Source organism: Pristis pectinata, chromosome 3 (assembly GCF_009764475.1).
Source record: "Pristis pectinata isolate sPriPec2 chromosome 3, sPriPec2.1.pri, whole genome shotgun sequence".
NCBI lineage: Eukaryota > Metazoa > Chordata > Chondrichthyes > Rhinopristiformes > Pristidae > Pristis > Pristis pectinata.
Window position 1 is genome coordinate 51,842,191 of NC_067407.1, and position 25,655 is coordinate 51,867,845.

At 38.0% G+C, this 25,655-nt stretch overlaps 1 protein-coding gene across 1 annotated transcript in view; it reads left to right on the top strand.

Moving 5' to 3' along the window:
• The window catches only part of zbtb41 (zinc finger and BTB domain containing 41), a 30,459-nt gene extending 4,804 nt beyond the window's left edge, over positions 1-25,655 (top strand). Inside the window, exons 5-12 of the mRNA XM_052011024.1 lie at positions 1,805-1,885; positions 2,055-2,202; positions 5,025-5,154; positions 5,386-5,481; positions 8,235-8,341; positions 8,740-8,845; positions 17,678-17,766; positions 21,782-25,655. Coding sequence (XP_051866984.1) covers positions 1,805-1,885; positions 2,055-2,202; positions 5,025-5,154; positions 5,386-5,481; positions 8,235-8,341; positions 8,740-8,845; positions 17,678-17,766; positions 21,782-22,434 — 1,410 coding nt within the window. The 3' untranslated portion in view covers positions 22,435-25,655. The remainder of the gene's footprint in view (positions 1-1,804; positions 1,886-2,054; positions 2,203-5,024; positions 5,155-5,385; positions 5,482-8,234; positions 8,342-8,739; positions 8,846-17,677; positions 17,767-21,781) is intronic.

A 25,655-nucleotide genomic window follows, 5' to 3' on the forward strand; every position in this document is an offset into this window, starting at 1 on the left:
TATTTCCTATTATAATATTTCTACATCCTTGTTTTCATCATACTGAGTACAAGAATTGTAGTTGAATTGATGAAGATGAATTAGTATTCACTGTTCTGACCATACCTGTCCTATTAACAAATTTCAGTAAAATTACTATCCTGCTACATTTGCCAAATGGAACAAAATAAGAATGTTAAATAAAGTGTATTGTTAATAGAACTGAACAACATATACATTTTATTTGAAAAGTTGTTCTTTTTGCAGTTGTGACAGAATCAAAGGTTTGTTGTTGTTAAGGGATTGACAGTTACTGAAATAATTTATTTGCTTTTTAAAAAAAAAGCAGGCATGTATTTTAAGTGGAAAGGAATCTATTTTGACCTGTATGGGAGTCCTACTTGATTTTTGAAAAGTCTTGGAACAGCTGATTTCAGACCAGATGTGGCTCATTTAAAGTGGCCCTAATACCTAATGTAAAACAAAAATGCAAGCTAACAAAGAAGGAAATAAACAGGTGAAACTTGTGTTTCTGATTAGTTTGTTAATTGATTAGTGAATACAGGTTTGGGCTTGTTATATGCAGTTATGCTGTGACTGAAGGCATTGTAAAACCACTATGTTGTTATAAAATGTTGTCATCATATTTGCATTCAGTTGAAAATTAAAGTCGTAGGTGGCAATAAGTAACAGATCAGTTCTTTCTGGCTCAGTGTCCTGCTGGAATTACTGCCCAGAGTCTTTCTTGGCCCACATTCTACCTGTTTCAATGGACAGAGTTGATTTTATGGCCTGAGACACCACCTGAGTTTAACAAGTGCATTCAGAAAGTCCCACCCAGTTGGCAAAACCCAGCCATCAACTTCATTGCTATAAAGGTGCTGAATATCATCTATTAATTTCTAAAATACAGAGAAATTGAAAAACATCTAAGCAAATAGAAAAATAAAAATCATTAAAAAATGAAAATGTTAAGCCAAACTCAAAGCACTAAAATAGTAAAATTATAAAGGATTCAATAGACAAAATTTAAAACAAAACAGGAAACATTGCTTCATATCAACAACACCAAACTGTTACAGGAGCCAAGGGGCAATTTCTAAAGTGTAAATGTTAGAGAATCTCATCAAGATTGTTTTTGTAATTTGGCTTCTTGTGGAATCTACCACTGGTGTATACTGAAAGTTCTGCATTACACTTTTTTCAGGAATTCTGGGACCTCTGCATTTAACAATGCATTTGCAGAACACCAGGACTTGTAGTGGTTAAACACCAACAGCTTGTTTGCAACTAGAGGCATTAGCCAGCAAGATTGGGCCCACTGAGTTTCTTTAGCTTTGGCAAATTGTATTTCCTTTACTCATGTTTTGTTGAGGTTCTTGAAATTAATACAAATATTTTTTAAAACAAATGCAGTCTGCGGGCTCTTTGCTAATGGTAGCAAGGAAATCAATGAAAAAAAGTCACGTACAGTAAAATGAAAGCTTTCTTTTTATGCCAGTATTGAATAAAAGAGGATGTTGGTGTTGTGGCCTTAAAATTGCTTTGCCATGTTGAGGAATGAAGTGATAATGCACATGAGGTATAACCTATATTATAACTGGTGAAGAGAGGGCCCAAAGAAATTTTTTCAGCATTAAGCCCTGCATTGAGTGTAAACTAAAATTCACAGGTTATCAGTGCACAGATTCAGCTACTTTTTATTGTGTTGAGGATTTGAAATTTGGTAAAATTCTTTTACTGTGAAAAAGGAAAAATTGTTTGCTTTTTCAAGCCTGCTTTCATCTTTATTTGTGATTTACAACATTACACTTACTGATTTGAGAATATTTACAGGTTCCATCCAGATAATATACAGGAGTTTTTTGCTGCCAGAAAGAAGAGGAGCGAAGCATGGAGATGTGATGTAAGTTCTTTTCCATTTCTTGATCTGGACTCCCTCCCACAAACGTACTTATCAAAGTTAAATGTGCAAGTGGTAGCTGATTTAAACTGTTCTTGCCCCTCTATATTATGTTGCAGTATTTGAAGTTCTGGAACTCTGTGACAATTCTCAATTGCTTTTTTGGCCATAGGTATGTAACAAAACGTTTACACGGAGACCTCATCTTGAGGAGCACATGATTCTTCACACACAGGATAAACCATTTAAATGTAATTATTGTGAGGAACATTTCAAATCAAGATTTGCAAGGCTTAAACATCAGGAAAAGTTTCATCTGGGTATGGATGTCCATATGTTTTGGATTTTTGTTATTTCAGCGTGTATGCCATTTCATTCAGAACAGGTTTTGACTGATTGTGTCGCTGATTACCAATTATCATCTAGGTTTTTTGGTTCTGTCTGAATGCAGTTCTCTTTTGGCAGTTATTACAATTTCAGTTGGTTGTACAATGTTCTTGGTCTGATGTCACCATTTATCATCTTGTACTGTAAAATTAAGTAGTTAACCTTACCTTGATTGATCTAACACCCTCCCACACCACCCCGCCACCCCCCCCCCCCCCCGGCATGTTCTTGGATTTGTAGTCAATGGCTGCCTTTGTGTGTTACACTGAATATTCACTTTGGAATATTGCTTATTAAATCTGCACAAGGGCTAATGTGCACAATACATTTCTTGTTAAATAGAAATACGAGCCACAAAGTACAAACATTGGCATGAGAAAGCTTCATCCTTTCACAATAAATTAAAGTTGTATTGGTGAAGTATAGAGTAAAATCAAGCAGACACAAATAGTTTTTTTTTGTTGCCAGTTACATTTTGTACTACTGTCAGTTCGGTAGAATTGTCAGCACTTATGATTCAAATAGTTCCAGCACAACCTTGATGCAGAATGTAATGTATTGTTGAAAGTTCATTTTTCAGAGAGATGGTCAACCAAAACCTCTCTTACCTGTTTTTACGTCATTATAAAGTGTGGTAGAAGAAGTCATTCAGTTTGCTATTTTGATGACCTTCCTGAAAGTAAATGCAGTTGTACTTGGCAGTGTAACTAGAAGTGGCCGTTCTTATTATTAGTAATAAACTGGAATTAGACATCAGGGAGATGTCAAAAGCATTGTTAAATCCAAGTTCTTAATTAACAATAAAAATTCAACAGGGTAGCTCCCTTGAGATAAATGTGTAAGTTTTCCGATTAGCAAAACAGAGGACAACATTTGGACTGTTCTTATTTGAAAATATGCGGTCTCCAGTGCATGATTCTGTCTTAAAATCTGAGGTAACTTATAATTAAGACCAATTTTTAAAAATATTTTCTGAATAACCTAAGTATGGAAATGGAACAGGTCAGATTCATGTGATCAAATCAGCAAAAAGAATACTCAGAATAACCTTCAGCTTATTCATCTTGCAGGATGCTTCTTTATATTCAGTAGTAATTTGTGAGCAAAACAGTCTAATCTTGATTTCAAGCACTCTTTTTACTATTGCTTAATGATATTCTATTCCAGTTGCAATAAAACATGCCTATATATCCAAGACATTTTTCCTTTCTTGGTTCTTGTTTTGTCAGACCTGAATTTTGTATTCATTGATGAAGTAACTATTTACTATTGACCTTAAAAGATGTTGCTCACAAAGATTTGTGTCTTCCTCTGTTCTAATGATTGATGTAAAGTGCCAACTCTTATAGGATTCCACGCATCCATTGACAGTCATGTCTTTGAGATGCATGAATATCTATTTGTACTGAAAAGACACTCTCAGCCAAGAAATCGGGAAGCAAGCAGCATTTTAACTAATAGTTTAAATGTTTTACAGAACAAGAAATAAAAATTGGAAAATTCAGTTAAAATCAAGATGGAAGCTAAAATATTGTGAATAATCTTTTTTAAAAGGTGTAAAAGATCATATAGAAATATTTTGAAATATTTGAGGGCATTATTAAAATTAGATTGTTTACAGTCAGTGAGCTTGCTAAGCAGTAATTGTGTCTTGGTAAATCAATGGAAACTCACTACAACCTCAGGCAATAAAACCTAATATTTTCGGGTTATTTTACAAAAAAGTGATAAATATGTTTTTTTTATGTTCAGTTACTGATTTTCCTTGATTACAATGGAGAAGGCTGTAAAATAGTGTAACTTATGGAGCAGTGCTGAATCACTGGCTGCTTCTTTGAATTTCCACATGAAACTATGTAGGCAAAGCAATACTTTGTGGTTGTAAGTTTCACGGTGTAATGATGGTGAATAGTGATAGCTTCATAGTCATTACAACTGTAATCTTGGTCTATGTTTGTAATGTTGCATGGGTGGGTCATTTTATTAGACTCTGGTGTGAGACACAGCAAGTTGAAAGTGATTATCCTTTCAGTTACTGCAATTGTTTTGCTGAATAAACTTCTCTTGTTTATTAACAATGACAGGAATATAAGTGCATTTAATTAAGAACAGACGATTCCCCCTTAGCTTGTTCTGCCATGATTTTGATGGTGGTTGATCAAGAGGTTTGAGATGGATTTCCAACCAATTTGGTTAGAAGTGTTATATGAATCTGAGCAACATAACTGGGGAAGAAAAAAAAACAAAACCATTGCTTACAAAAGTACCCAAAAACAGCTTGAGGAAGGACATTTTGCAAGAAATGACTTCCAGTGGCATAATAAAATTATAATTCTGTGGTACAAAGTAGATTGTGGGCACAAATCCACGTTAATAATGCAGAAGTTATAACAGCGCTGTTAGAGAGCATGTTGCACAAAAACTATTTGTTCATTCTCAGACAGTCCTTGGATGCCACAGTGATGCCAGTGAGTATTTAAAAAATTGAAGATTAATCAGTTAGTAAAATAAATACTGTTTTCAATTTTAATTGTTCTTTATCTCTCAAACACCATAATAAATGCTAAACTTCTTGCAAGAAGTTATTTGTGCTACAATGTAAAAAATCTTGTTCAGGATGAAGTGTGATCTAGCCTGGAGGTTTGTCTGGGGACCAATTTCTATTTTTCAGTTTGATGAAAAGAAAATAACTTTGACTCTTTGGTGTACTGAACTTTAGACACAGACTATAACTTAAAGTTCATCACTCTTTCAGGGCCTTTCCCATGTGATATTTGTGGTCGGCAGTTTAATGATACAGGAAATCTCAAACGACATATTGAATGCACTCATGGAGGAAAAAGAAAGTGGACTTGTCTTATTTGTGGGAAGTCTGTAAGGGAAAGGTAAACATGAGACGCAGTAAATCATTTGTAAGTTTTAGGATGTGCTATTGAAAACTGAACTTCTTAAAATTATTTTGTAACTAAACCATAATTTATGAATCTACGTGAGCACAAAGTATTTTACTAATTCAGCATGATACGAAGTCGAAATAAATTTAAAAACCGACTCCTATACAATAACTCTTAATTGACAAAAGTGATAAATAATGCTCATTTTATTTTTAAAAACAGAACTACATTAAAAGAACATCTTCGGATCCATAGTGGGGAAAAGCCACATCTTTGCAGTATTTGTGGACAGAGTTTCCGTCATGGTAGTTCATACAGGTAAGAACATTAAGTATAGAGTAAGAAATGCACCTTCCTGCAACACTCTACCACCTTTCCTTCATGACAATACTCATGGATTCCTGAAGCTCAAAAAAATATTAGAGGATTAGATTTCTGAGCGGCACCATTTTAACATGGGTTAGAATCTGTTTGTATTTTAAGAGTGTCCTGCACAGTATTCTGGAGCTTAAAACATAATTTGAGAGTCATTCATGAGTTACTACTTAAAAAAAAACGCACAGAATTTGATTCTGTTGCTCATTAATATTGTTTGCTAAAGCTGGTAGATTAGTTTCAGAACAGCACCACAAGGATCACTGCTCTGCACCCCATCACAGCCTTGATTCAAACAAGGCCTGAAGTGCTGAATGACTGCCCTTGACATCAAGGTAGCATTTGATTGAGTGTGGCGTTGGCACACCCTTGTAAAATTGATGTCATTGGGCATTAGAGGGAAAATACTTCAGTGGTTAGAGTCAAACTTTATACAAAGATGGTTGTGGTTGTCAGAGGTTAATTATTCTGGCCCCAAGATGAGTTCCTCAGGGTAGTGCCCAAGGCCCAACTATCTTCAGCTGCTTCATTAATGATGTTCCTTCCATCAGAAGTTGGGTGTGCACTGATGACTACTTAATGGAAATATCGTCAGCCCTTCATTGTCACCAGGTTTAAATCCTGAAACTCCCTGAAAACACTATGTGAGTACCTTCACCAGAAGGACTGTAGCAGTTAAGTGGCTCACTGCCACCTTCGAGGGCAGTTGGGATGGCCAATAAATGCTAGCCTAGCTATGTATGCCAAGATCAGAAAATGAATTAAGAAAAAAAAGCTGATGTATGTGTGGCTTATTGCATTAGATTGCATGTTATTGATGGTGTCAGCTTGTGCATTGTTAATGCTGGCCAGACACGAGCATCATTAACAGATCATGATATAAACCAGCAATGATGATTTCATGGAGACACAAGAAAGACTGCGGATGCTGGAAATCTGGAGCAGCATACAAAATGCTGGAGGAACTCAGAGGGTCAGGCAGCATCTATGGGGGGAAATGGACAGTTGACGTTTCAGGTCGAGACCCTTCATCAGGACTGGAAAGAAAGAGGGGAGGTAACCTGTATAAAAGGGAGATAGTTGAATCCAGGTTGGGGGGGGTTGGGGGAGGAAGATGGATAGGCAAATGGGGGAGGGGGAGAATGGAAATGATGCAAGAAGCTGGGAGGTGATAGGTGGAAGTGACAAAGGGCTGAAGAAGATGGAATCTGATAGGAGAGGACAGTGGACCATGGAATAAGGGAAGGAGGTGAGAAGAGGAACCGGAGGGAGGAATGTGTGGGTGATGGGCAGATCAAATGGCAGGGGAGGGGGAAAAGAAAGGCCAGTGGGATAAGGGAAAACAAAAGGGGGGGGGGTGGTGGGGAGGAAGGGACAGAGGAGAGCGGTTACTGGAAGTTAGAGAAATCAATGTTCATGCTGTCAGGTTGGAGACTACTAAGGCAGAATATGAGGTGCTGTGGAAGAGGCAGCACTGGATGCAATAAATTACACTGGTGAGACCTGATGCAGATTGGGGGATCGCTTCGTTGAGCACCTTCACTCCATCTGTCGTAACAGCCAGGATCTCCCGGTGGCCAGCCATTTTAATTCCACTTCCCATTCCCACATCGACATGTCTGTCCACAGCCGCCTGTACTGCCAAGTTGAGACTAGACGCAGGTTAGGGGAATAGCACCTCATGTTCCGCCGTGGTAGTCTCCAACCTGATGACACGAACATTGATTTCTCTAACTTCCGATAACTGCTCCCCTCTGTCCCCCTTTTTTGATTCCATCTTCGTCAGCCCTTTGTCACTTCCACCTAAGATCTCCCAGCTTCTTACATCATTCCCATTCTCCCCCTCCCCCATTTGTCTACCTTCCCCCCCCCGGATTCACCTATCACCCCCTGGTTACCTCCCCGTTTTCAGTCCTGAGGAAGGGTCTCGACTCAGAACGTCGACTGTCCATTTCCCTCCATAGATGCTGCCTGACCCGCTGAGTTCTTCCTGAATGATGAGTTCATGTCAGCATCACAATAATGGGGTTCATTGCTCCAACTCATGCAGATTTTTAAACCTCACATGGTTAAAAATCCAGTTAGCAGCAGGAGGCAGCCCCAACCGATTTCTAGGTTTGTAACTGACATCCACTGATTGTTACTAGGATTGCACAAATTTTTAAAGTTGTTAACGTTCACAGTGAGTAGTTGTTGGTGATAACATTTTTTAGTTATAATTAGTTTTTAACTTTAACTTTTAACTCACAATGTAGAAATGTTGCAGTAGTCCATCATAGAATAATCAATTGAAAGAGTAAATTTACTTTGTTTAAAATAAAGTTGCCTATATTTATAAGTGACACTCTTGTGAAGCAGTATAAATCTGTGTGGTTATATATGTAGTGGGACATTTTTATTGTTCTTGATGTGCCATTTATTTGCATTCTTAGTTGCCCCTCATTGGTAGAGGCACTAGATTGTTTTCTAAATTTTCAGTGGTATAGGCAAATTTTTAATATTATTATAATTATTTTAGATTATTAAATAATTATTAGGACATAATTTCTGCAGCTAGATTGTACAATTTGATATCATATCTATTCAAGTTATTGAAACTTTTCTTGACAAGTTAAACTTTCCATTTTATATGTTTGACAGTAGAGTAGCAAGAAATCTTACTTGAACATTTTTATAAACTCACATTTTGTTACTAGATTACATCTCCGTGTGCATCATGATGACAAGCGTTATGAATGTGAAGAATGTGGGAAAACCTTTATTCGCCATGACCATCTCACCAAACATAGAAAAACTCATTCAGGTAAAATATTCAGAAGGGGAAACAGATGCCTTTGTGGTTCCCTCTGTGCCTTCATGGTTGTCAGCTGGATTTCTGATTACCCAAAATGTTTTCCATCCTACCTACAAATTAAAGTTTTAGATCACTAATGTTACATTTTCCTCACTTTAACTGCCTTAGTTTTTGACATTTCTAATTTCTGCACCACATGATTTCACTGAAAGACTCCTTTTAATTTCTTAGCTTCTCTAGCTGTATTAACTTTATGAATATTTTTGTTACTAGACTACATTTCCCCAATTTTTTTAAAACTAATTTTAGTTGTTTTTCCATTTAACTCTTTGGTTAACTTTGGAAGAGATGCAGTTTTAATCAGCTGGAGTCTATATAATCAAGTATTTTTTGCTTTCTCTCAAAAGGAGAAAAAGCTCATCAATGTGAAGAATGTGGAAAATGTTTTGGCCGCAGGGATCATCTGAGTGTTCATTACAGAAGTGTTCATTTGGGAGAAAAAGTCTGGCAGAAGTAAGTCTGCTTAATTTGAAATAGCTCAATTTAAGTAGTCATATTTGAAATGTATGGGGAAAGAAATCTTGTGATATTTTAAGTTAGATTAAAATATTATATAACTTCCATCAAAAACACACATCCTATTCATACCATTTCCTTAGTCTCTTTTCCCTTGCTTTATTTTGGTTTTCCTGTCAATTTCTTCTCCATTCGTACTGCAGGTCTATTGTTTGTTTTCCACCTTCCAAGAGAAATAGCGCTTGAACACATGCTCTCATTTTACTCCTTTTCTCTTCACTAGATCTCAGACATTTCTTAACTTGTTGGGCTCCAGTAGAACAGTAACCATAGCTGAGAGCTTAAAGTCTGAATATACCTTGAAGTTTAACAACAGACTTGCTTATCACTGCAAGTGGCTTTGCAGCTAAGATTTAATGTCTTAATTAGAGCTTCAATGAATTATTTTGGACAATGTAAGGAACCCAACCCCAATTTCGATCAAATATAGAGTCACAGAGAGATGCAGCACAGAAACAGGCCCTTTGACCCACTGAGTCCACAACGACCGTCAATTACCCATTTACACTAATCTTGCATTAATCTTAATTTTTATTCTTCCCTTAATCTCATCAACTCCCCCCAGATTCTACCACTCACCAATACACTAGGTTCAAATTACAGTGGCCAATTAACTTGCCAACCACATTTTGGGGATGTGGGAGGAAAAACCGGAAGACCTGGAGGAAACGCACATGGACACAGGGAGAACATGCAAACTCCACAGATGGCACCCAATGTCAGGATTGAACTTGTGCCTCTGGCTATGTGAGACAGTGGCTCTATTAGCTGTGCCAGAGAGGGTATGGCAAGGCGAAAAAGGGAACGTTTTGTGAGACAGAGATCCTAATATAGCGGAAAGCCAAAAACAGCATAGAAAGTCTAGGAGAGAATTTAAAAGGGAAATTAGGAAAGCAGAGAGTATGAAAAAATACTGGTAAATACAATCAAAGAAAATCTAAATATGTTTTAGAAATACAAAGTAACGAGGATAACTAAGGAAAGAATAGATGTTAATATAGACCAAAAAGGTTACCTCTGTGTGGAGTCTGAGGTTCTCAATGAATACTTTGTAGCTCTTTTCACCAAAGAACACGATGACACTTGTGGGGTCATTAAGGAGGATGCAAATAAATTTATTGAATTGGAAAAGCATTGTTTAAGAGAAAGTATTAAGAGGTTTATCATCCTTGAATGTGAATAAATTGCCAGGTGAATAAATACATCCAAGGCTATTAAAAGTTAGCAAGAGAAGAAAATACAGAGGTTCAGACTATCATTTTTCACTTATCCCTTATTACTAGAGGGGTTCTCAAGGATTACAGGACTGTTAAATGGTGTACTGTTTAAAAAGCAAGAAGAGATGTATTAAATGCAGGCCAGTTAGTTTAACTTTCGTGTAGGGCAGATTATTAAAATCAAGTCTAAGTAAAGCCCAAAGGAGAGTGATAAATTGAATCTGAAATTGGCTTAATGGCAGAAGGCATGAGTTAGTGGTATTTTTGTGATTGAAAGTTGTTACCAGTGGAGTTGCACAGGGTTCAGTACTCAGTCCGTTACTTTTTGTAATAGAATAATAATTGGAGTTAAATGTAGGGAACATGATAAAGAAGTTTGCAGATGATACAAAACTGGCAGAGAAACATATATTGAGAAGAAATGCTTCAGACTGCAGATAGATTTGGATGGTTTGGTCAGTTGGGTAGAAAATGGCAAATGAAACTTAATTCTGACAACTGAGATGATGCAGTTGTTTGGGTGTATCAAAGTTAAGTGGAAGCATATTGACTGGTATGGAGCAACAAAGGGTTCTTGTATGTCCACAGATCCTAAAGGTAAACAGAAAGGATGCTTTTCTTCAATAGTCAAGACATTGAACACGAGCAGGGGAGGTTTTGCTAGAGCGGTATATGACATTAGTTAGAACAAGACTTAAGTACTGTACACGGTGTTGGACACTGCTTTACAGGAAAGAAGCATTTGTACTGAAGCAGAGGAATTTTACCAGGGTGCTGCCAAGATTGGATAATTTTAGTTCTGGAAAAAGATAAATTTGGATTGATTTTTTTGGAACACGTGGGAGACCTAAGTTGAAGTGTATAAAATTGAGGAACTAGATGGAATAACTAGGAAGAACCCATAAACAGATACGCAGGTAGATTAAGGAAGGTGTGAAAACAACAGAGTTGTTGTCGTGGGTGACTTTAACTTCCACAATATAGACTGGGACCTCCTTAGTGCAAGAGGTTTAGATGGTGCAGAATTTGTAGGGTGCATCCAGGAAGGTTTCTTAAATCAGTATGTAGATAGTCGAATGAGAAGTGGGTCCATACTGGACCTGGTGTTGGGAAATGAGCCTAGGCAGGTGACTGACCTTTCAGTGAGAGGACATTTAGAGAACAGTGATCACAACTCCTTAAGGTTTAAGATGGCTATAGTGTGGACTTTGCAGAAGAGTATTAAATTGGAGCAGGGCGAATTACAAGAGTATTAGGCAGGAACTAGGGTATTTTTGGGCATGTCCACATCAGACATATGGAGGTTGTTCAAAGGCCAACTGCACAGAAGACAGGACAGATATGTTCCAGTAAGAAGGAAGGACAAGAATGGCAAGGTAAGGGAACCTTGGTTGTTGAAAGAGGTGGTGAATTTAGTCAAGAAGGAAAGGGAAGCATTTATAAGGTTTAGGAAGCTAAAATCAAATGGAGCCATTGAGTATTTTAACGAATCTCAAAAAGAAGGGAGCCAGGAGGGGCCATGAAAAGTCCTTGGCATGTAGGATTTAAGAGAATCCCAAGGCATTCTATACATGCGTCAAGAACAAGAGGATAACTAGGGAGAGGGTAGGACCACTCAAGGATAAAGGAGGGAACATGTGCTTAGAGACGGAGGATGTGGGAGAGAACTTTGTGTCGGTATTTACCAAGGAGAAGGACATGGAGGATAGTGACATCAGTGTGGAGTGTGCTAATATGCTAGGGAGATTTTGAGATAAAGAGGGAGGTAGAGTTGGGTCTCTTAAAGAATGTTAAGGTGGATAAGTCCCCAGGGCCTGATGGGATATACCTCAGGTTATTGAGAGAGGCAAGAGATGAGATTGCTGGGGCCTTGATCAAGATCTTTATGTCCTCGCTAGCCACAGGTGAGGTCCCAGAGAACCGGCGAGTAGCTAAAATTGTTCTGTTATTCAATAAGAGAAATAGGAGTAATGCAGGAAACTATAGACTGGTGAGTCTCACGTCAGAGGTAGGGAAGCTATTGGAGAGGATTCTTAGGGATAGGATTTATGAGCATTTGGAAAACTGGTCTAATTAGGGACAGTCAGCATGGCTTTGTGTGGGGCTAACTTGATTGAGTTTTTCGAGGAGGTGACGAAGGTGATTGAAGGTAGAGCAGTGGATGTTGTCTAAGTTGATTTTAGTAAGGCATTTGATAAGGTCCCTCATGGTAGGCTCATTCAGAAAATTAACATGCATGGGGTCCACAGTGACGTGGCCATTTGGATTCAGAAATGGCTTGCCCATAGAAGGCAGGGTGTAGTGGTCGATGGGACTTATTCTGCCTGGAGGTCTGTGATTAATGGTGTTCTGCAGGGATCCGTACTGAGATCTCTGCTGTTTGTGATTATATATAAATGACTTGGATGAGAATGTAGATGGGTGGATTGGTAAGTTCACAGACAATACAAAGATTGGCGGTGTTGTGGATAGCGTAGAAGATTGCCAAAGGGTACAGCAGGATATGGACAGAAAAATGGCAGATAGAGTTTAATCCAGCCAAATGTGAGGTGTTGCACTTTGGGAGAATAAATGTAAAGTCGTACACTGTAAGACTTTTAACATTGTTGATGCACAGAGAGATGTTGGGGTCCAAGTCCATAGCTCCCTGAAAGTGGCTGCACAGGTTGATAGGGTGGTAAAGAAGGCATATGGCATGCTTGCCTTTATTAGTTGAGGCATTGAATTCAAGAGTCGGGAAGTTATGTTGCAGTTTTATAAAACTCTGGTTGGGCTGCAGCTGGAGTATTGGATTAAATTCTGGTTGCCCCATTATAGGAGGGATGTGGAGGCTTTGGAGAGGGGTTTCCCAGGATGCTGCCTGATTCAAGTGCATGTGCTATAAGGAGAGGTTGGATAAAGTTGGGTTGTTTTCTCTGGAGTGGCAGAGGCTGAGGGGAGACCTGATAGAAGTATATAAGATTGAGAGGCCTAGATTGAGTAGACAGCCAGTATCTTTTTCCCAGGGTCAAAATGTCTAATACTAGAGGACGTGCATTTAAGGTGAGAGGGGGTAAATTCAAGGGAGATGTGCGGGGCAAGTTTTTTTGCACGGAGAGTGATGGGTGCCTGGAATGCTCTGCCAGGGGTGGTGGTGGAGGTCAATATGATAAAGAGGTTCTTAGATAGGCACATGAATATGCAGAGAATGGAGGAATTTGGACCATGTGCAGGTAGAAGGGATTAGTTTCGTTTGGCATTTAATTACTAGTTTAATTAGTTTAGAACAACATCATGGGCTGAAGGGCCCGTTCCTGTGCTGTACTGTTCTATGTTATTTCCCTAGAAAAGTCAAAGCCCATTGTGCATAGATTTAAAATAATTGGAGGAAGGATTAAAGGCAAGTTGGAGAAAATATTTTTCCTCCCAGAAGATGATGGGGGTCTGGAACTTGCTGCCTGGAAGAATAATAGAGGCAGAAAACATTGTGTTTAAAAAATATTTGTGTTTTTGTGTGTGTGTGTGCACATAAAGAGCTATAAACTATGAACCAAGTGCTGAAAAGTGGCATTGGACTGGATTGTTTCTTGACTGGCACAGGACGTAGCCCAAATTGCCTCTTGTGTTGTAAATCTTCTATGATTCTATGAAGAATATCCAGTGAGTTATCTTATTCTAGATTACAATGTTAAGAGAGACCTCACCATAGTTAAGTTCACTTTGAGTGTTGTCCCACAGTACTGTTCAATCGGGAGTTCAGGACTTAGACCCAGTTACGATGAAGGATTGGTGATATTTTTCCAAGTTAGGATGATGTACAATTTAAAGAGTAACCTGCAGGTGGTTGTTTTCCTATGATCTGTTGCAAGTTTGGGAGGTGTTGTTGGATTAGCTTGGGCAAGTAACAACAATGTATTTTTTTGGATGGTACACTCTGCATTCATTGTCCACCAGGAGTGGAGGGAATGAATTTTTAGGGTGGCTGATGCATACCAACCAAGGGGCTGCTTTGTCCTGGATGGTATCAAGCTTCTTAAGAGTTGTTGGTGTTGCACTCATCCAGGCAAGTGGAAAGTATTCCATCATGCTCCTAAATTGTGCCTAATGGATAACTGAGGCCCTGGGGTGTCAGAAGATGTATCATCCGCTGCATTATATTCTGCTTCTGACCTGCTGTGATTGCCACAGTACTTCTGTGGCTGGTCCAGTGGAGGCTTTTTTTAGCAGCGGTATCCCCTCAAGGTATTGATGTTGGGAGATTTGCCAATGGTAATGCCATTGAATTTCAAGGCTAGATTTGACTCTTCCTTGTTGGTCACTGTATAGCAGTTTTGTGGTGTGAATGTTACTTGCCATTCATAAGCCGATGCCTGAATGTTGTTCAGGTCTTGCTGCATGCACATATAGTTCCCTTATTTCCTGAGGAGTTGTGAATTAAATGGGACATTGTGCAATCATCTGCACTTTCTGACCTTATGATGGAGGAATGTCACGGATGAAGCAGCTGAAGATGGATGAGCCAAGAACAGTGCCCTGAAGAACCCCTAAGGTCAGGATAATTGACCTTCAACAACCACAGTCATCTTCCTTTGTGCAAGGTTTACTTGAGCCACTGGATTGTTTTCCTTTTGATCTGCATTGACTAGTTTAAGCAGAGTGCCTTGATGCCATACTAGGTCAGATGCTACTTTGATGTCAAAGCTAGTCACTCGCCTCACTTTGAATTTAGCTATTTGTTTCATGTTTGGACCAAGTCTGTGATGAGGTCTGGAGCTGAGTGGTCCCATTGAAACCAAAATTGAGTGGGTTATTGATGAGTAAGTGCTGCCTGATAGCCTTGTTAATGACAGGTTCCATCCCTTTGAAAGCAGACTGAGTGGCCATAAATAGCTGGACAGGATTTGTTCTGCTTTTTGTGGACAGGATGAACAAGTGCAATTTTCCACATTATCAAGTAGACACCAGGGTTGTAACTGTACAGGAACAGCTTGACAAGAGATGTACTTAGCTCTGGAGTACAAGTCTTCAGTACCACAATTGGGATAGTGTATTGTCCATAGTCTTTATTGTATTCAGTGCTCTCAGCCATTTCGTATTATCTTGAATTGGCTGCAGACGGGCTTCTGTAATAGTGGGGATCTCAGGAGGAAGCTAAGATGATCATCTGTATGGCATTCTATCTGAACATGGTTAAAATGCACGCATATTTAATATAAAATCGAGCTAAGTAGTCTTTTCCTACATGGAAACTTAATTGGATCCTGAGAATTATTTCTAGACAATAATTTGAAGCACCCTGACTTCAAAGTACCCCATCCAGCTTACATTTTACATCCTTGCTACTTTCAATATATCCTCTAAGAAGCAGTCATGTCACCTGACAGATCATTTTCCAGAAGCTGAGAGAAGTTGTGGTTTTCTTTGAATCAGAGAGAGAGAGAGAGAGGGAGAGAGGGAGAGAGAGAGACTTGTCTCACGTAAACAAGCCCTTTGGCCCACTTAGTCCACACCAACCATTTAGACTCATTTACACTAATCCTGTGTCACCCATTTTATTGTCCCCACATTCTTGTGTACTACTCTCCCACCCCCAACCACCATCACAGGTTCTACCACAAACTAGGGGCAATTTACAGCAGCCAATTAACCTACCAACCAAAACATTTTTGTGATGTGTGAGGAAATGGGAGCACCTGAAGGAAACCCACAATTACAGGGAAACATGCAGTCTCTGCAAGGCAGCTGGTTGAAGGTATGAGTCATTACAAACTGGACATTGGACAAGATATTTAACTAACTGCAGAAATGAAGGATTTAAAAGCAATGATATATGTCATTGGTATCCACATAGAAGCTAGGTCCAGTATAGCCTGGGTATACTGTACATTGGGCAGATTTGTAATGAAAGCAAAATTTGATTAGAGAATTTGATGCCAAAGAGAGCTGTGTTACTGTCATATTTCTGATGATAAATGCTTGGTAATTGGTTTATTACTGTCACTACCATGAAAAGCTTTGTTTTGCATGCCATCCAGAGAGATAATTCCAAACTTAAGTACATTGAGATATTACAAAAGGAAAAGCAATAACAGAATGGAGAATATCATGTTATAGTTACAGAGATTGTGCAGTGCAGGTAGACAAATCAGGTGCAAGGGCCACAATGAGGCAGATTAAGAGATCAAGAGTTCATCTTTATTGTACAAGAGGTTCGTTCAAGAGTCTTAACAGCAGGATAGAAGCTATCCTTGAGCCTGGTGGTATGTGTTTTCAAGCTTTTGTATCTTCTCCCGTTGGAAGGGGGAAGAAGAGAGAGTGACTGGGGTGGGAGGGATCATTGATTATGTTGGCTGCTTTCCCAAGGCAGTGGGAAGTATAGAGAGGCTAAATGGAGGGGAGGCTGGTTTTCATGATAAACTGGGCTATGTTCACAAATCTCTGCAATTTCTTGTTGCCTTGGGCAGAGCAGTTGCCACACCAAGCTGGGATAGGATGCTTTCTGTGGTGCAACTGTCAAAATTGGTGAGGATCATCAGGGACATGCCGAATTTCATTAGCCTTCTGAGAAAGTAGAGGTGCTGGTGTGTTTTCTTGGCTGCAGTGTCTATGTGGTTGGATCAGGACAAATTGTTGGTGATATTTACACCTAGGAACTTGAAGCTCTCAACCACTTCCACCTCAGCACTACTGATACAGACAGGGGCGTGTACTCCACCCCACTTCCTGGTCAATGACTAGCTCTTTTGTTTTGCTGACATCAAAGGAAAGGTTGTTGTCTTGACACCATGCTATTTGGCTGTTTATCTCCTTCCTGTGTTCCATCTTGTCGTCGTTTCAGATCTGGCCCACTACAGTGGTGTCATTTGCAAATTTGTACATGGAGTTAGAGCAGAATCTGGCCACACAGTCGTGAGTGTATAGGGAGTAAAATAAGGAGCTGAGGACACAGGTTGAGGGTAATCATGCTGATTATGTTCTGCTGTCAGGCAGTCAAGGATCCAGTTACAGAGGGAGGTGCTGAGTCCTCGGTCTAGGAATTTGGAGATAAGTTTGTCTGGAATTATGGTATTGAAGGTGAAGCTGTAGTCAATAAATAGGAGTCTGACATAGTTGTCTTTGTTATTACTAGAGATGAGTGTAGGGCCAGGGAATTGGCATCTGCCTTGGACCTGTTTTGGTGCCAGGCAAATTGCAGTAGGTTGAGGTTATCTGGGAGGCTGGAGTTGACACATGCCATGACCAGCCTCTCAAAGCACTTCATGATGAAGGATGTCGGAGCCACTTGGCAGTCGTCATTAAGGCAAGTTACATTATTTTTCTTTGGCACTGGGATGATAGTGGTTTTCTCTTGAGTGTTGCTCTGGCAATATTCACTGTCTTCTGTCAGTGGAGGGGGGAAATAATGTGCAAGATCACTAACTGTGCAGCATTGAAATTGTTACTGAAAACCACTTCAATTGTCTCCATTGCAGTGGGTGAATATTAAAATTAGGAGTTATTTGGATACAACTTTGAGTTTTGGAGTATGAATAATAGCAACAAAACTTCTAACATTTTTCCATACCAATTACAGGTACAAAGCCACTCTTCACCAATGTGAAGTATGCAAAAAAGAATTTAAAGGAAAATCAAGCTTGGACATGCATTTTAGGACACATTCAGGTATCCTGATAATATGCTTGTGACAACCTTTGCAGCTGTAGTCCATTTCAGCTCTCTTTTATTTTATTGATTTTGTTAAACTTCCTATTAATTTCTCTGGTCTATATTTGAGGCTCCTAATAATGTTTTCGGGCAAAATTTTAGTGGTCGTTGAAGAGGTACTGTTTCATGGTGTTTATATTACTGGATTTTTATCCAGATGTCTGGATTATAGACGCAGAAATGCAAATTCAAATCCTGTTGCAGCATTCGAGAAATCTAAATTGAGTAACTCTGAAATTAAAAATCTAGCACCAGTGACCATGAAATTATCAGTATTCACAGCTTATAAATGAATTTAATAAAAAGCTGCAGATAGTGAAAAATTCAAATATTAATTAGTTTACAAGATTAACTCAATATTAATGAATTTGTGGTTGTAATTATGGTGAAATTGTCAGTCTCTATCATTACTCCGTGAAGCAGCCAGCAAGTTCTGATGCCTGTACATGGTGCACTCAGATGGAAATCTAACTGTTGCTGTGAATGATAGCCTACTCATAGGTGTAATGATGCTGTGAACATCAATCTTTTGCACCTTATTCTTGCTTTAAAAAACGTTAACATTTTAAGAACAAGAGGAAGACCAGTGAAATCAATCATAGGTCAGCATGCATCTGTATGCTCACAGTACCAAGTACCTAATAAAGAAACCTAATTCTCCCCATAGTTGAGAGGGAAGCCCAACCATCCAGTCAAGGAATTTTGATGTAAAAAGAACCACGTGCATCTCATTTTTTAAGACTATTTCCACAATGTAAGGTGAATTATAGACCAGAATAAGTTATGACACTGACAATTGCCGTATGGCTATCCTGATGTCCCCACAAACTCTGCAAAGATGTAAATACTCTTTCTAAAATAAAGTGGTCTCTGTTTCAATTGTTCTCCAGCAAACCAATCCATGCACTAAGATCTACACAACAATCTTTTTCCATCATTCTCTCCTTTCCTATCAACTTTTTTTTGACCATTTCAGTGTAATATTTCTGTAGTACTAATCCCCAGCCAGAGATAATTATTGCTCATTCACCCTACCAGAACTCTCCATAATTTTCAAAATCTCAGTTGTCTCCACTTGGGTTTCTTTGTTCCAACAGAAATAGTCCCACTGTTTTAAATCCGCACTCTTAGCCCACCATCTTATCTCCTGCAATAGGTGGATGAATCCATAAATGCACTTTATCGGTTTAATGTCCAAGATCGCTAACAGTGCTTCTGTGGTCTAGCCAATGATTCCATCACTATTTACAAAATTTTAAATGCACTTGGTCTTTTCGTTAATTCCTTGAAATCTCTTTTTGCATCTCTACGGCTTTGATGTCATTTCATTGAGTACTTGCCCCCAGACTTCTTTTCTCCCAGAATGCATTATCTCGCTCTTGCATTAAGTGTAATTTGCCACTTCTTTAATTTTGCTCATCATTTTCTTGTTAAAGCTTTGATCCTGACTGTTTGACGTGCCTTTAATTTTTGTAGTGGCAATATTTGATGGGTATTAAGATGATCGGTGTCATTATGCTGCTATATTTTCTCTTCCTCATGGGACCATATGGTACAGAAGCAGGCTATTCATTAATTTTCTTGTGCTACATCCAGAAGAGATGACAATTACTCCAGCTCCCCTATCCTTTTCCTCTAGTCTTGTTATATTAAATTTTTATCTGATGTATCAGTTGCCTTTGAAAATTATTATTAAATTTCTTTCCTCAACCTCTTCAGATATTCTCCAGATCATAACAACTTGCTGAATGTTTTCAAAATGAAATAGGATTTTCCTTTTGGATCTTTGCCAGTTACCTAAATCCTTATTGTCTGCTTACCACCCTCCTAACAGTTGTAATAATTTTTTTGGTATCAAAACTTGTCACAACTTCAAACTCCTTGATTTTATTTCCCCCTTCATCATCTCCAATTTAGGATAAACAAACTTAGTTTCTCTAGTTTTTCCTTGTAACCAAAGCTTATCATTGTTGATATTCTAAAAGATTTACTGTGATTTTTCATCTTTCTGAACTGACATTTCTCACAGTTCAAGTTGTGACACGAGATCTGTTCACGTTCTGCAATCCTGCAATGTGGAATAGTATAAATTAGTTTTGCAAACACAACAAGAACATAGTTTGATTTCATGGTTTCCTAAGATGACCAATATTAAGATGTTTCATCCAAAACATGTGGCCATTTGGAGTATCAAACACTTACTCTTCAGGGAGCTGTTGGTTGGGTTTCTAACATTTGCCACATAAGCACAGATTCTGATGTTTCCCCCAATGCCTTGCCTGTACATTATCCTTCCCTTTTCATGGAAGGCATGATTTTAAGATGGGCCCTTTCAATTAGTTTTCCAAACAAACTTGGACATCCACCCACTAAAATAGATAGTGAGAGAATAGCAGCACCAGTGATCAGTGAACAATGCTTCAGTCACCTGGTTACTTGCCCTGCACTCAAGAAGGAATACATGTTCCTTTGAATTTTAGTTTTTTGGAATGTGAGTTACAAACTAATGTCCACAGATTAAGTGGAAGTAGTTTTACATTTAATGTCCTTGTTCTGGAAGATAGGTATCATAATTTGATATGGAGTGTCTGACACAGACAAAAATCAGCAAAGACTGCAGTGCTTGTGGAGGTTTAACTCTCTGGATTTACTGAGACCCATAACGGTTTCTTTAGTTTGGATACTCTGGACTGTATGATATATTTTGGCTTATTGACGATGAGTAACAAGTTTCCTGGGAAATCTGTTCAATTGTCAAGTTAAATGTGTTGGAGTTGAGCAAAAACAATAAGGTATTATAGAGAGTGGCAGCAATTGGATCCTTTGGTTCTCTCACCATAGTGGTATTTTCAGCTTTCCAGACATGCTGATTGTATCTTCAAATTGCTCAGCAACCTTGGAGTAATTTCCAAACTGTATGTGATCCCCTATTACTCATTTATATCTGAACTGCCTCCATGAATCCACTATTCTTCAAAACTTCATCTGTTGGCTAAACAATATGTCAGATGCTTAATGCAGGGGTCCCATGTGTGAACCATTTTCCAGGCCAAGTCAAAGATGTATGAGCTGCATCTGCAGTTTGACCATTTTTGCAGCAGTCTGGCAAGTGTCCTGTGGACTCTCAGTACTAATTTTTAACTGTCCTTAAAGTGGACCGCAAGAACATTGATGCAGGGACCAAGTGCCTCCATGCCTTCTTGAGAACCCCTTTGGTTCTACTTGCTGAATTCAGAACTCCAATTCTTGAGAATATCTGCAAATCTGAAAGTCCTTTGAATGAATATCACTGAATTATGCAAAACGAAGTCAGTAATACATGGTATGCATTTGCAATTACCTTGTGATACTGAGTGGATCCTAAAAGATATTGTGGTCTAAGAAGGTGTGCAAAGGTTTCTTCTTTGTCAGCATTTCAATAGTCATGGAGTCAAAAGTTTTGCTGTGCATTGTAGAAATGTGGCACGTGCAGCTGTTAACTGCCATTTCAATAAAAAAAGACAAAAATGTATTGGTATTTCATCTTCCTTGTGTATTCCAGAGTTCCCTTTGATTTTAAGCCCCAGATCCTGCAACATAGATGAAGGAAATTGTCTGTTCATGTAGGGATACTTGCTTTTGGTTCTGGAAAGTCTTGAACTTCGTTTTCATTAGATTATATTCATTAGTGATTTGTTTTTATAAGGTTACACAAAATTTACCTTGAATTGAATTCAACACAATTAAGTTGAATTGATTTGGGCTTGATTAATTAGAATTATTTCAGCTATCCTCCAATGCTATTCCTAAGGTAGTTGAATTGATTTGGGCTTGATTACATAAAATTATTCCAGCTATCCTCTAATGCTATTGCTAAGGTCTTTTTTGGAAAATTATTATGCAGTAAAGATTTGTTATGAAAATTGGTCTGAGCATATCATATCTTTCTTAAAACTCAAGATAAAACATAGCCAAGATGTTTTCTTTACCACAGGTGAAAAGCCCTATAAATGTCAAGTTTGTAACCAAGCATTTCGAATTCAGAAGACTTTAACAAAACACATGGTCATTCATTCAGATGCCCGCCCCTTCAACTGTCATCATTGCAATGCGACATTCAAACGGAAAGACAAACTGAAGTATCATATGGATCATGTTCATGGCACTAAGCCTATAGAACAGCCAATTGTGGCTGCTTCTGAAGTGAAAATAGTATCTCAGGAGTTGCTATATGCCCAAGATGGCAAAATGTACCAAACAGATGCTAAATCATATTTGCATCAAAATAAGGTTTACTCAACAGAGAACAAAACAGCAATTCAGAACATTCATGGAGATGTAACTCTTGTACCCGTACGGATTGGTGCTGCTGCGGTACAGTCTGATGCTACTCAGCATACAACAACTTTGGTTTCACAACCTCACAACCTCCTTCACTCCCAACAGCCTCCTCAGCAGACTGATTTTCAAAGAGCTACAGACCTTGCATTTCTGGAGAAGTATACACTTACACCACAACCTGCCAATATTGTGCATCCAGTTCGTGATGATCAAATGTTAGATCCCAGAGAGCCGTCATATCTTGGAACTTTACTTGGACTTGACACAGGTACACCTGTGCAAAGTATTTCCAATGTAGAACATTAACAGTAATGAACAGCACACTGTGTAAAATTGTAGTCTTATGCAGGAAAGTGAAACATTAACTTTTAATTCAAAATTTATTTGATATCGGTTGTGAATCATGTTGGTCAATTGGTATGATTTGCACCAATATCCATGTTTTTGTACTGTGGGAATGCTTATAATTAGGGATTTTAAAAAATGGATTTGTCATTTTGTATTTACTTATGTTCTTCAGCCTATCATCTAGCTGACAATGCAAGGCTTGGCTATTGTATATAACTAAAATTGTGTTTCAGTTCCTGTTATGAAATGACTTGAATGATTTTAAACTATTCGAACCCAAAGATAAATATTAAAGATTAATATTAAAGCAATCATATTTATTGTTTGAGCATAATACCTTCATGCTTATTGGAGGATGAAAAGAGCTTTAGGTTGTGTCATCCTTTTTGTTTTACATGGTTATATTTTATGTGCTATTAAATTAACCATGCAGCTTAAAATATCTGATGGATGTCTGATTCTTTAAGAAGCATTTTAGTAAGAAACTAGTTTTTAAAAATTTGGACCCAAGACAACCTGCTTCATGTAGATACTTTAATTCTTTTGACTGATAGAAATATTCTGTCATCAGATTCAGTATCAAGATAGGTTGCCCTCAGTTCCATTGAATGAAAAGTTTAAATCAGTCCCATATCCTGGAAATGAATTTATGATAGTGTAATGTGTATCCATTGAAATGTCATGTTTCCTGCTATGCAAAGCCATTAGATACAAAGGTATGCTGAAAACTAGATAGGAAATATTAATATTCTATAATCTGGACTGTGATATAAGATTGATCAGGTGATGACTCTAAGATGAACTTTTTCCCCACTCCTTCCAAAAAAAACTTGGGAATCTGTAATATAGAATAGCAATAGAAGGAGAATAGACATTTTGTTTAAAAGATGCTTTACATCGTATGGAGAATAAAAATTGTAACCATGACACCAAATGTGGAAAATCCCTTGTTAATCACACACAAGTAAAAGGTCTTGTCAACTATGGTTGGCTCTTTTAGGTTTACAAAGCTATCTTCAGTACCACTCAAATTGACGTCATTTAAAAGTGCAATCAGGGAGTAGTTTTGAGAAGCTATTCTGTCTACTCTGGTTGATGGTCAATGTTGTCCATATATTCCGATGATGGAGTTTTTTGTTACTTAACCTGGAAACCAATTAGTAAAGAGATATAAATGAAATGCTGATCGATATAATTATCTTACATTCCAGGAGTAGCTGAGAACTCATGGCAGTTGGGAGGTAGTGGACTGTATTGGATGGATTAGATAAAAATAGTTCAGGAAGATTAGTTATTAAATATTTAACAATTAGGAGTATATTGTATTTTAGTATTCTACATATTCACTCTCAATAAATAAGTATTATACAATGAATCCTGCAGTTTAAATTTAGGTTCATTTTCTCTGTGACTAATTGTGAAGGTTTTGCAGACTCAGTACCACACCTAAATCCTCTGTCATACAACGTGAAAACAGGCACTTTGCCCCACTCATTTCCCTTAATCCCATTTTACTCTTGCCACATTCCCATCAAATTTCCCTTGGATTCTACTACTGATTGACACACCAAGAGCAATTTTACAGTGGCCTTGGAGAATGCTTCCTAATATAAAATGGGCTTTGTCTGCTTCAGATTATTCCCTCTTCCTACCCTTTCTGATTTGTGATAGATTGGAGGTGGGAAGCAATTTAAAATATTTTTTTAAATTTCTGCTTTGTAAATCTTCAATTATTTCTCTTAGCTGAGCACGTTTTGTATTCTTGATTTCTCTCCAAACTTGAGATTCAGGGAACATCAGAGACATTCATTACTGTAATAATTTGTCAAATTTAGCTGCAGCTTGTGCCAGACTCAAAATTAGAGCTTGATATAATGTTCAGAACATTCTAAAGTATGCCTATAAATTTAATCTTTTTCAGAGGAAGATTTGTTTTGTACACAACATGCACTTTGCCTTGTTACTGTTGCCAATTGCAGTGGAAAAAAAGGAACTAGCATTGTGTGCTGTTTTGGTCTTTGTACCTAAAGAAAGGTACTTGGTTTGGAGGAGTTGTTGTACTGTAGGTTTATTAGGGTCATTCCTGGGATTATGGGGTTTTCTGTGAGGAATGAGCAAATAAGATGGGTATCTATTCGTCGGACATTGAAAGAATGTCCTAATTGAAACAGAAAATTCTGAGAGGGATTGACAGGTAAATGCCAACAAACTGCTCCTTAGACAAGAGGCTTGAACAAGGGACACAATCTCAAGATAAGAAGTTGGCTATTTAAAACAGATGGTCAATTCCTTTAGTTAAAGCATTGTGGATCTTAGACAATATTATTCCACAATAGGATGAGAGTGTTCAGTTATTGAGAATATTCAAGGTGGAAGTAAAAAAGAAAAACTGGGTACTAAGAGGTCAAGAAATGTTGATATTGGCTGGGAAAGTCGATGAGAGATATAGGATAAGCTAAGCTCATTAGGCTGGGTTGGCCTCCTGTTTCTGCCTCTTTAATTGATTAATTGCAATGCTTTACATATACATCAAAGAAATATATGGGTGTTGGCGCTTAAAATATCTTAAAGGCACAGACATCCTTTCTAGCCAGATTTTATATAGAATAAAGATTAGCAAAAACAAAATTGTGTAAGTACTTAGCAGGAAAAAAAGTTAAAGCATAACAGTAGTTAAAGATCAATTTTGCTGGATACTTGCACAATTTTATTTAAAAATAATAGCAAGAAACTTAAAGCAGTGGTTTCATATTTAAGACATTATTAAATTCAGTTCTGTTTTATATGCTATGACAGGTAGCACCATGCACTTTAAAGTATATGAATAAAAATATTTATCAGATGTGCATCTTGACATAAATGTTGATTACACCTCACTTTCAATTGTCACTACTAGTGCACGAGTTTTCTCACATTTGTTAAGAATCCTATCAGGAAGAGTTTTGTGAAATGCTTGATTTTGTGTTTTAGACTGTATTTTGTGTACTGACGAGGTCCATTCTTGGACTGCCAAGCTAATATAGGTTGGTATATAATCAAGACTGAAAAACATGGAAGAGATTTGAGGCACAGTTTTTTTTCTCTGGGCTTAGAGACCATTGCAAGGATATTACGATAGGTTAAATCACTCTGCAGTCAAACAATTGTATCATGAAGTACTTAAGTGTTTCCATCATTGT